General features: G+C 30.2%; 1 protein-coding gene across 1 annotated transcript; it reads right to left on the minus strand.

Annotated features, from left to right (window-relative positions):
- Window positions 1–3,617: 3,617 nt before the first annotated feature.
- Window positions 3,618–6,094, minus strand: LOC108822858 (4-hydroxy-3-methylbut-2-enyl diphosphate reductase, chloroplastic). The gene is made up of 10 exons (XM_018596045.2): window positions 5,768–6,094; window positions 5,360–5,556; window positions 5,106–5,285; window positions 4,883–5,014; window positions 4,728–4,802; window positions 4,532–4,637; window positions 4,361–4,455; window positions 4,101–4,286; window positions 3,933–4,019; window positions 3,618–3,843 (listed from the first exon to the last, which is right to left on the minus strand). Exons 1-10 carry the CDS (start codon window positions 6,027–6,029, stop codon window positions 3,778–3,780), a joined length of 1,386 nt encoding a protein of 461 aa, XP_018451547.1. The 5' UTR covers window positions 6,030–6,094; the 3' UTR covers window positions 3,618–3,777.
- Window positions 6,095–12,715: the final 6,621 nt, after the last annotated feature.

The following is a 12,715-nucleotide window of genomic DNA, read 5'->3' on the forward strand; positions in this document are numbered from 1 at the left end:
TGGTATGGACCACAAGTATGGTGCTGGTGTGTTTATACAAGGAAGGCTGTGTGTGATCTGATCATGGGCAAGGATGGACGACCTGATCCATGGATGATGGATCAAGGTGTCTGATCTGATTGATCAAAGGATGCACCAGTGGTAAGAGCAACACTAATCAGGTTCAGTGGGACATAGTTCCATGGCCGGTTAGGTATGTGTGAAGACTCATCAGTTCTGAGTCATGTGGGGTGGTTGGTTGATTGACTCAGGAACTGGTGGGCATTATTAATCATATTCTATGTTGATCAGACGTGGAGGTACTGAACCATGGAGTGGCCGGTTCAGAGAAATCTCTCCATGGCCTTGGTTGGGCAGGTAAGTGGAGATCTGATAGTTCCATAAGGAATTGTTAGGATCCGACTTCAAATATCTCTTAATGGGTATTTATCATGAATTATCATGGTGAAAGATTAGTTTTATCTCATTGATTTAGAGGTGGTCAGTTATGGCCATATGGGCTGTTCATGGGCGAGATCAGTATGATCGAGGCCAGTTCTGAGAAATCTGACTTGACCATTCTCTTAGTTATGAATTATCATGATTTATCATGAATTTTAATTAGTTTTTGGAGCATGTTTGCTTGAGGTTGATTTTGCAGCTGAAGACTTCCCAAAGGTACTTGGTTTGTGGGGATGGTTGGTTGAATGACTAAGTACCTAAGGGGAGAGTTTATACATGTATAATGAGGAGTTGGACGAGTGGATGGGGAGCTAGGCAAAGCTACCTCGCAGCTCGATCAGCTGGAAGAGAGTTGGGAACCTCAAGTGAAGTGTTTCAGTTCAGCTAGCTGAATGAGCTAAGCTAGACAGCTAAGGCAGCTGAGACAAAGAGCTATCAAGCTCCGTGGATGTGGCAAAGGTATGATCTAGCAATATTGCATAGATCTAGATAGAATGGTTAGGGGAATGGAACCTCAGTTATTGTATGACTTGGATTTGGTTCAGGATCAACCTTGGAGCTGGTAGTAGTTGTGTCTACTGATCATGGCTAAGGTGATTCGACCTGGCAAGTATTAGATTGGTTTTAGACCAATGGTTGATAGATAATATTCCGCTGTGCATAAGTTGAAAGGATCTAAGCTAGTGAATGACTAAGGTAGTCTTAAGCTAAAGTCTAAGATAGACTTCGCCCTTAGGCGAAAGTACAGATAAAGATTGAAAAATTGAGTGGTTCGGTCAAAGTATGGACCGAGCGACGTGAGGCATCGACCACGGCCTAGCCGGCCGGGTTCGGGTCTTACACAAACTATCATGAATACCCATTTAATAAACAACTAATTTTTGTTGTTTAATAAATACACAACTTTTGAATTTCGTAGTTATTACACATCAATTTATACAGATTTATACGATGTCAACTTTGTTTAATGGAAGTTAAAAACGACAAAATGTGGTTAAAACAGGAAAAAAAAAAACAAATTAGCTTCATAAAAATCCCCAAATCGATTGAGCCTTAATTCATCAATTCATCCCCAATTCGAGTTAGGAACCGTAATCTATTTCAATCTATCTTCTTCTCCAAACTTTGTTCATTTTATTCTTCCTTACTTTGATTCTTCCTTTACACTTCTGAATATATCATTTATATTTATAATTATTATAATTTTTTAATATATAATGTTATTTATAAACTTTTTAAAAAAGTTTAAATGTTTTTTTCTTAAAATAGTTTGAAAAGCATTTTAAAATTCTAAAAGAAAAATTGGAAACTGAAAAAAAAAAACAAAATATTTTATAAAAAAATTCGAATTTTAAAACATATCATTTGAAATATTAAACAAGTGTGCCTCTTTAATGAAACTTCTTTTGGTAATCCAAATTAATGAAAACTAGACCAATCTAAAGAAGTTATGATCAAATTTTATAAGCAATGCATATACATTTTGGTCATTTTATTTTTTGAATGCTATTTTGTGACAAAAACTTAAAAATTACTATTTGAGAGAATTGCCAAAAAATGTATTTTTCTTTTTACTGATTCACACGGGACTCACGGGTGGGTAGCGTTAAAGCCACGAGCAACCTGATTCACACGGATGGTAGCATTAAAGCTACGAGCAACCTTCTTTCCTTTTTTTCTGCTATTTTTTTTTTCTCTAACTTGGCTTCTCTATAAATATCAAACAAATCGTTGATTAGAGACCCCAACACTTCCAAGAAAATAGCAAATAGAGTTTTATTGGTAAAGAAAGGATATTCTTTTTCTTGATTTCGTGGTAAAGAAAGTAAGGATGGTTGGAAACGTCTCAACGGAAAGGATTGTGAACTAAGACTCCAAGACTCGTTCTGTCGTCGATTCCAAGATTTCAGGATCATTCTCGATACATATCAAGCAAGTTGAACAGGATTTTGTGCGGCTTAGTGGCAGTCGTAGTGAAAATATGACAGCACAGGATATATACATATTTCTTATAATCAGGAATGGAAGAGTAGATTTTCTTTATAGAAGTTGTGTGTAATCTTATTGGTTATATGTGCTCAAGCATATTGACTGCATGTCAAAAAAAGATCATAGACCTGGACGAGATCACCTCAGTGATGCAAACTGTATAAAACTTACTTCTAGTTTAATATTACTTAAAGGATATTATTAACACCTCATTGTTGCAATGTACTAATTTTGTAAAATGAAAAATACAAGATGATACAGATAAGTTTTATTCTCAATGTCAAAGTAGTCATTGAGATGTCAATCTTCTAATTTAAAAATATCTTAATCAAAGAGAATACAAGTTCATTGCTTAATCTAAATGCAATGAAAAGTTTTATAAGTAACTAAGAAACAAATTTATTTAACAAAACTAAATAAAATGATCTCAAATTCAATCACAACTTAAGTAAATAACAAGATTCAATCAAGGTTTTAAAGACAAGATTCATGAGAATAGGCAATTGATCAGAGAAGATAGACTACTAACTAAGGATGCTAAATACAAACAACTACCATGTTTCTTCAACCTAAGATCTCACAAAGATAAGTTAATTTACTTCCATAACAATAGCTCTTAAGCTATAATGTTCTTAACATCAACTCTCATTGGTTAATTACACACAAGCAAGAATTGAAAACAAGTCTTAATAGTCATAATACTTTCTTTACATCAATTTCCATCGGCCAAGCAAGTAAAACATATCATGACATCCATTCAAGAATTTCATCAAATACCTTCCAAACATGAAATTACTTATGATCCATATTGCGATTTTCCAACCTAATCTAGCAGTAAACACATCTCATATGTAAGAAACAATGTTAATCTAATATGTAAGAAACAATCTTATTCTAACACAGAGCCTCTCGATCCTCTCCAATAGTGGTTTTTTTATTTTGCAAGACAGGTCCTCGTACTACTGGTTGTTTACAACTAGGCGCTAAACTCTTGGATTCTACAGAAAAGACCACCGAATTAACTCAAAACTTTCAATTGATTATTTCAGACCTGCTCGTAATTTCGGAATGGTTCAAATAATTTTTTTAAGGAATTTTCTCTTTGTTTAAATATATATTTATGTAAAAAAATTTGCTGAAATATTTTTAATAACAAAATTTGATACTATGTAGCTCTTTTCCTGGTGTATTATAAATTTAAATTTTTTGAACATGGAAATGATATGAGTACTATTGTAGGGGAACAGCATTCACTGGCATATACGAAGAGGTATTACTAGATTTTACTATAGCACAAACTTTTTTGACACGAAGAAAGTATTTGAATACAACAACCACAAGACTGGATCAAGCCAGCTGCAACAACTCTTCACGTTTAATATCAAACACCTTCACCAAAACATCTTCCACGACCTGCAAATTCACAAAAACATTTCACGCGCATGTCCTGCTGAAACAAAAGAAACAAAACCAACTGAAAATGAATATATACATATTTTTACCTTATCTGGAGTTGATGCACCTGATGTCACACCAATGGTTATTGGCCCCTTTGGAAGAAAGTTCTCCTTCTCCACCAGCTCTCCGTACTATCAATGTAAACAAAGAAAGATCGTTGATAGCCATTCAAGAAAGAATGAGTGGACTTTTATGGATGGCACTTGACTTACGTGGAGCTTATAGGCTATTTTGTTCCCAGGACCTATCCGTTGCTCACTGTCGATCCAGTAAGATGGGATTCCACGGACCTCTGAGATCTCCTGAAGGTGAGAAGTGTTGCTTGAGTTCCACCCACCTACCACTAGCATGAGGTCAATCTTCTCTTCCACTAGCTCATAGATTGCATCTTGCCTCTCCTGAAAAGAGGAATAAACACTTCCTTGAGTGTAAGAACAGAAACTAACTCTAGAGATTTTTGGGGGAGATGTACTTGAGTAGCGTCGCATATGGTGTTGAAGCTGATGAAATGTCCATTTACGTTTTCCACTCCATACTTTCGCATCATTGTCCTCTCAATTAATTTTCCTGCAAAGTTTTTTTGTAGGCATGAGACGATTGTGATCTAAAGCAGTGTAATAGAAACTACTAGAGCTAAACTAACCAATCTCCTCTGTTTCTCCCTTGAGCATTGTAGTTTGGTTTGCAATACCCACTTTGATAAGGTCATTGTCAGGGTCAAAACCCTTTGACACAGCATATTTGAATTTCTACAAGGCCACCAAAGATTAGTACATCAGTACAAAAGTGAATCGATCAAAACACACAGAAAAATGTGAAAGGGATGCTGCTCTCTTTACCTCCATGAATTCCTCTTTTGTGGAGCTAGACCCATCGAGTTCACCACCAAGAATGTAATCACAAACGTAATTCGCCTGTGCTCAGTTATAACGTACACACATCAGCAACAGTCTATGCATATACAGAAGTTTTTTAACAGTATAAGGGTATGTACCTCTTTCATGTTCTTTACAATGATGTACTTCCCTGCAAAAGATGCGGTTGCAATGGTCTCCTCATGATTATATTTACCGTGAATGATCGATGTATATTCTCCCTTCTTGTGCTTCTCAACCATGTTCCACACCTTCAGAGCCACAAATGTTCAAAAAGAAAGAAACCAATCAGCTAAACTAGTGATAGACTTGGTGTAAGCTGGCTGGAAGATATGTATGTACCTTTGTGACCCAAGGACAAGTGGTGTCGACGATTTGAACCTTCTTATCATTAAGAACATACATCTCATCAACACCAGCTCCAAACGCAGGAAGGATCACCACGTCATCTTTATCCACCACATCAAACTGCTTCTTCGAATCCTCAACGGGAATTATCTGAACATCCATTTCTTCTAACCTCTGACCAAAAGAAAACATCGAAAGGTTCAGACAGACCCATGAACAGTAGATAAGCACAGAGAAACGGCAGATACCTTATTGACAGTGGGGTTATGAATAATCTCGTTAGTAATCCAAAGCTTCTCCTCAGGAAACTGCCTTCTTGCTTCATAAGCAATCTGAACAGCACGCTCAACACCCCAGCAAAAGCCATAAGCTTTGGCTAGCTTCACGGTAACATCTCCCCAAGAGTACGTATACCCATTTGCTTTCAGCGTCTCCAACACATCACCTGAGAGAGTGTCATATTTACAAATAACAAAGATGAATCACCATCCAAAGAATGCAACTTCTTATACTTTACCAAAATTCAATTCTTACCACAAAACATCATTGAGAGATTAGCAAAAAAAAAAACAGAGCAACTAAAGAACAGAGCATTTTCAATTAAAAACCAAGACTTTCAAAAAACAGAGCATCCAACAAATGTGCTGTGAACTTACTGGTGTACTCGCGATTCATGAGCTTGAGAGTCTCCTCCTTGTGACCAAACCCTTTGCGATTGTAATTATCGCTTCTTGTTAAGTTCCTACGGAACGTCTTGGCGTCGAAGTCGGAGTCCATCACCACAGATGGCGAAGGAGCTTCCTCGTTGGCAGACGAGCACCGGAGCGATGAAGGTTTCCGGCGGCGGATGGATCCGGATCCGGGAGTGAAAGTATCCGGGCGGATGCATAATCGGCAGAACTGAAACGCGAGAGCCATGGAGATAGAGAGAGAGAGAGAGAGTTGTAGAGGCAACAGCGGAGCTGACTGTAACTTGTAATGGATGGTCCACGATTTATCTCTACCCTCTACATTATAAAATATAAATTAATTAAATTAATTAAAATGAATTAACATGTGTATTTGGAAAATTGACCAAAAATATAGTAAAATACGTGTAAAATGCAACCAACCACGTGGACCTGTATTTTCAAATCTTAATTTTTAATAAAAATAAAAAGTCTTATTTTTGGAGATTTTATTTCATTTTGGTATCCTAATTTCTTATCATATTACCTACGCCACAAAATCATTGAGGAAAGTGAATTCTTGCAGATGCAAATTTATATTTAAACTCTTTAAAGATGTGTGAATATATAAATTTGGATTCTAGATTGTTTCACTATTTGTCCGCTTCTTACCTACACATTTTCATGAATTATTATTAGGAAATATAAATATTTTGTAATTAACAAAGATCATTCTTCATTTTCATAGTTTCTTATTTGTTATACTAGTTATCTATTTTGATATTATGTTGTCCACTTAGTATTGTTTTGCTATGTCTTCCATGATTTCTTCTATATCTTAAGTACTTAAAGAATCGCAAAGCCTGGTTCTAGTTGAACTGAATCCCTCATGAGAAAGGGTTTTTGTATGCTACTATTTTCAACCAAGTTTGATGATCAAAGTTAGACATTATATAGAGACTTTAGTTGATCACAATTTTAAGAATTTGCATATTTATAACTAAGAAAAATATATTTTATGTTTGTTAGGAAAAGAGACGCAATAATGACAAAAATAAAATGACAAATGCAATGATTCATCAATTAATAAACATGTATCAAGATGAACTTGAAAGTGAAGACAACCTCTTCCAGACAAATATAGACAATGTGCAGTGTTCTATCTATTTTCTATTTGTAACTTTAGTTGTAGAATCAATCTTTTTAGACAAAGTTGAGGATGAAATCAAAGAGATGAGGTGAACCACACTTCTACTTCCATGACATACATTTTACCCATGTTCGAAAACTCGCCGCCTAGGGCCGTGTACTCGCCGCAAAAACGCTGCTCGGCCACCAAGCGCCGCGATTTGACGTTGCTCGGTCAATTAATCGGTGAAAAATAAGAAGTTCATCCTTATGCATATTTGAAGCAGCAAATCACGTATTAGGTTATAGATCTGATGTATGTTGGTTAAAAATCATGTGAATGAAAAGAAAGAACAAAGAAATCGTAAAAAAAAAAGAGAAGACGCTCTGAAATCTATTTGTCAAAGGTTGAAGACGAGGACATTTATGTCTTTTAAACTTCATTAAACCTAAAAAAGAGAAAAAAATATCCAAAACGGACAATACCAGGGTTCGAAGTCGGATTGGGCTAGCATGACAGGGCATCCTAACCGCTAGACCAGAGCTATTCGCGATGTTTATTATGCATGTTTAATATATAACACTAAAAACAGTCTTAAAAACCCTAAAATTAATCCCCGATTAATCTCCGCATAATCTCCGATTAATACATTCGGCGCTAGGCGCTATCCTTCCGCACGCGTAGCGTCTAGCGAGTTTTTAAACATGGCATTTTACAATTCAATTTATTATGGATGTGAGAATTAACAAATAAACTAAATTGCATTATTTGAGGACTATACAAAACATTTGAATGAGACAAATTGTAAATTGGAGTATTCACTATCAAGTGTGGCATATTCGTCTTCTCTCTCTAAATAAGTTAGTTGATATAAAATGATATTTGTATAATATGGTTTGTGAACTCAGTTTTCTATAGTTTTATTTTTAATCATATATATTAAAACTAAAGTAAACAATTGTAACCAACTTTTTATCTATTTTATTCTTAAAACACTACGTTACGAAGAGAAAAGTGAATTTTTATTTTCCAATTTTTTTCTCTAAATATTATTATTTTGAGTATTTAAATATGGGCTGATTTGTTAGTGTGAAATTAGGACAAATATAAATCATATACTTATTCCCATTTGAAAAGCCACACTCTAACCCTTACATCTGAAAGTTCAATCAACCTTTTTTATGAAGTCAGGTTTTGAAAACCCACTAGTTTCATGGTCATCAGTGTTTCCATGTTGATCGAAGAAGAAGACGTGATCGAAGAAGAAACGTGATCAACGAAGCGAAGATTATCGATGAAATGATGAAAAATCTTGAAAGAATGGCAAGTTTATCTTAAAAGAATGAGAAATTTATTTTCAAAGATAAAATTCAAATTGTATTTTAAAATTAAAAAAAAAGTATCTACAATTATAATATTTAAATAATTTAACATATGAATTTAAATAATTTAACTAAATGAAAATAATGTGCATGTATTATAAACATCACTCAAAAATCTAATATTTACAAATATAATAAAACTGAAATGACATCTTTAGCTCTTATTTTAACATTTAAATTTAAAATATTACAAACGAATACAAAATCTTTTTTTTACGATCCCACTAAATATATCAAATTTGGATTAACACTGATCGTTATTAATGTATAATAGCCTATCTCTATGTAATTATATGCTCTTAACGAATAAAGACTGCTACTTATTAAGGGATTAGCTTGTAGATTAGAAGATCTGCATATGATATGTATAACACAACTAGCTTTCTGTACAGTAAAATCCAATGAGAAACTGTTGAATTCCGCAAGAGTTTGCTATTGGACAATAGTTTCTACTAAACAGAAATATTTAATCAGCATGAGATTCATATGATGCATTCATAATGAAGCTAAGACGTTGTTGACTTGGAAAACCACTATAAAAAATTGTATTTAGGGAGTGGAATTTATAAACTTTATAAAAAAAATTAAATATTTAGAAATAATTTGAGAAGATTAGTTTTATCTTTTATAATAAATTTCAGATATTTATGAAAATTTTACAAACAAATTTGAAAAATGGTATCAAATTTGAGATAAAACTTAGTATTCCTTCAGTAACATTAACAACTGACCAATAGTGGAAAAATGCCTAAAATTATTTGCCTAATCTTGTCAAGTGCTATCTACGTTCAGACGAATTATATGGATATATCAAGTATGATAGAATGGTCTTTGTGGGACAAGGACAACAAATGCTTGACAACATTGTACATTCGTTTAATATCTTCCAAAGGTATTTTAGGTAGTAAGGCTATGTGAAATGAACTATGGATGAGATTTAAGTATCTTTCAGCTTGCGTGCCTAATATTCCAATGTATTTAGAACCTCACATGCATTCTACAAAGAATGTTCTAATTCGACGTAATACAGGACATGTAAAACCCAACACACTATATTTTATAGATGTTTAAAATCAAATGTAAAATATTCGAGATACAATAGACATATGTTTTTACCATTTAGATATCCTCTTAAAAGCAACTCGACAAATGGTATTATCTTTAAATATAGAAAATATTGTAAAAAGTAACACGTTCTCTCCTTTTTTTGAAAAAATAACATAATATTAATAGTTCCATAACCTTAGTATTTAAAGATGCTTTCGAAAATCATAGAAGCTTCCTCTAGTAACAACCACGTGTGAAGCACCCCGCCACATCTATACTAATAAAAATAGCCTTTTGAAGTTCCAGGGAGCGTCCACATCAACGGAAAAAAATTCACGGGAGAATGCCACGTGGCATTGTTATTAAAAAGAGAGAAAATAAATAATAAATAAATATACTATATAAGTAAAAACAAATAATAAGTAAATATACATATAAGAAATAAAAATATTACATTAAACATATATTTGAAAAAGAATAAGTAAATATACAATATAAGAAAAAAGTAAATATTATTTTTTTAAAAGAATATAATATAAGAAATATTACATAAAATGTTCATAATGTATTATTACCATTTTATATTAAAAGTTGAATAAATAAATTCAAAATTAGAATAAAAATATATACAATATAAGAAATGGGAGTATTACATTTTTTACATTTAGTTTATATTTTTATTACTTCAAAAAAAAACTAAATGTAATATTTCCCAAAAGATGCCAGCTGACATTATTAAAACAAAAAGTAAATATGAAATATAAAGAAAATGAACAATAATTAAATCTATACTAATAAAAGGAAGTTTTTGAGGCTCCATAAGATGTCCACATCATCAAAAAAAATTCTTCAAAAGATGACATGTGGTATTACGAAAATAAATAAATAAATATACAATAAAAAATGAAAATATAACATTAAACATCTATCGTAATATTATCAGTTAATATAAAAACAAGAAAATTAGAATAAGTAAATATACAATATAGCAAAATAAAAATAAGTAAATATGCAATTAAAATAAAAAAAAACTAAATTAAACATCTATATAAAAATTTAAAGTAAAATAAACAATAAAAATATACAATATGAGAAATAAAAATAACATTTTATTAAATATCTATTGTAATATTAGAATCTATTGTAATATTAGAATAAGTAAAAAAAACTAAACATTAAAAAATCTATAATATAAGAAATAAAAAAAATTACATTAAACATCTAATGTAATATTATGATTTGGTATAAAAGAAAAAGAAATTAAAATAAGTAAATATAAATTAAATATATATCTGAAAATATATATAGTAAAATAAATAATAATTAAATATAGAATATAAGAAATACAAATGTTTAAAAATCTATTATAATATAAAAATAATAATAATAATAAATAAATATACAATATAATAAATAGAAAACTACATTAAACATCTATATGAAAAATGTATGGTAAAACAAATACTAAGCAAATATACATTTTATAAGAAAAATAAAGATTACATTAAACATCTATCGTGATATTACCATTTGATATAAAATAAAAAATAGAATAAATAAACATACAATATAAGAAAAATAAATAATAAGCAAATATACAATATAAGAAAAATAAATAATAAGTAAATATACTATATAAGAAATAAGAAATAAAAATGTTACATTAAACATATATCATAATATTATCATTTGATATTAAAGCAATAAATTTAGAATAAGTAAATATACAAAATAAGAAAAATAAATAATAAGTAAATTTACAATATAAAAATTGAAAAACTAAACTCAATATTGTCTGAAAAAATTATATTAAAATAAATAATAAGTAAATATACAATATAAAAATATAGATAATACATTAAACATCTATTGTTATATTAGATACGTAAATAAACTATATAATAAAAATAAATATTAGTTATATGTACAATATACAAAAGAGAAAAACTATATTAAACATCTATGTGAAAAAAATTATAGTGAAATAAATATACAATATAAGAAACTGAAATATGACATTAAACATCTATCGTAATATTACATTTAATATAAAAGCAAGAAAATTAGAAATGGGAAACTATATTAAACATCTATCTAAAAATGTATAGTTTTTGTTTTTTACAAAGGAAATATGTGTAAATATACATTATGTGTAGTTAGATACATTTTTCTATATGTTACTCCTTGTGCTATTGTTTTCTATTTCTATTAAAAATAAATATTAATTATATGTACAATAATTTTAATGTAAGAATATGAAAACTCTCTATTATGCAAACCATAAATACAAAGCACTTATGTATTCATACAAACATTTAAAAATACAACGTGAAAAAAATAGATATATAGTTAATATTTAAAAATCAAAATGCATAAAATATAAATAGAAGAAATCATCAAATAGTGTCCAAGTCTGAATACAAATCTCAATTTCATAAAAGTTACGTGGCATTAAATTATAAAATAATAATAGGTAAATATGCAATAGAAGAAACAGAAATATTATATTAAATATCTATTATAATACATTCGATACAAAGGCCAAAGAATCAGAATAATTAAATATACAATATAAGAAAAAATAAATAATAAATAAAAAGAAATAATACATTAAATATCTCTATAAAAATATATATATTTACATTTTTAAGTAACTATATAATATAAGAAATAAAAATACTAAATTAAAAGTTTATCTGAAAAATGTATAGTTTTACATTTTTATTATTTTCAAATATTTAGACGAAAAACTGCTTATCTCGCTCTCAAACACATCATTATAAATGTTTTTGTAATAAAATAAAACTGATCCTGACTCATATGACAAGATGAGCTATCGAAGGTGAAATAATCACATGTACACATGTTGTTGAAAGAATATCACTCCCAAAACTCGCTACCCCAACGAAAGTAACGGTAAAACACAAATAAATCTATCATAAACAACTGCAATACAAGGATCCAGTGACACAACCAAATATATCATAAACAAACACATCCGGCATAAACACACCACGATTATTAGTTAAATGTGTCTTATTTTTCAAAAATAGTCGATATGACATATCGTTAACAGTTAAATTAGAATAAACTTTAAATATTTATATTTTATAATTTGTAATTTGATCTGTAAAATGATTAGATTCTATTTATATAAGTTTATAATTTGAAAAATAAATAGACAAATTTGACTTGATAAAATTTAATTTATTTTTTAGATAGAAATAAAAATATTTTAAATATATTTAAATTATTTTTATATTATTGTCCTTTAATCCTAGTATCCCATAATGATCACCACCAGTCTTGATATTTCGTGCGTGTATATAAGTGGTGCATTAATAAGATCAATTCTCGTAAATCCATAAACAATAACTC

Source organism: Raphanus sativus, chromosome 8 (genome assembly GCF_000801105.2).
Source record: "Raphanus sativus cultivar WK10039 chromosome 8, ASM80110v3, whole genome shotgun sequence".
In the NCBI taxonomy this organism is placed as follows: Eukaryota; Viridiplantae; Streptophyta; class Magnoliopsida; order Brassicales; family Brassicaceae; genus Raphanus; species Raphanus sativus.

Excerpts from the sequence above, each read along its gene's own strand:
- LOC108822858 (XM_018596045.2), bottom strand. The coding sequence starts at position 6,029 with ATGGCTCTCGCGTTTCAGTTCTGCCGATTATGCATCCGCCCGGATACT. Across the intron at positions 4,020-4,100 it reads AAATAGCCTATAAGCTCCAC|TACGGAGAGCTGGTGGAGAA; the intron begins GTAAGTCAAGTG and ends TTACATTGATAG. Across the intron at positions 3,844-3,932 it reads GTGCATCAACTCCAGATAAG|GTCGTGGAAGATGTTTTGGT; the intron begins GTAAAAATATGT and ends GTGAATTTGCAG.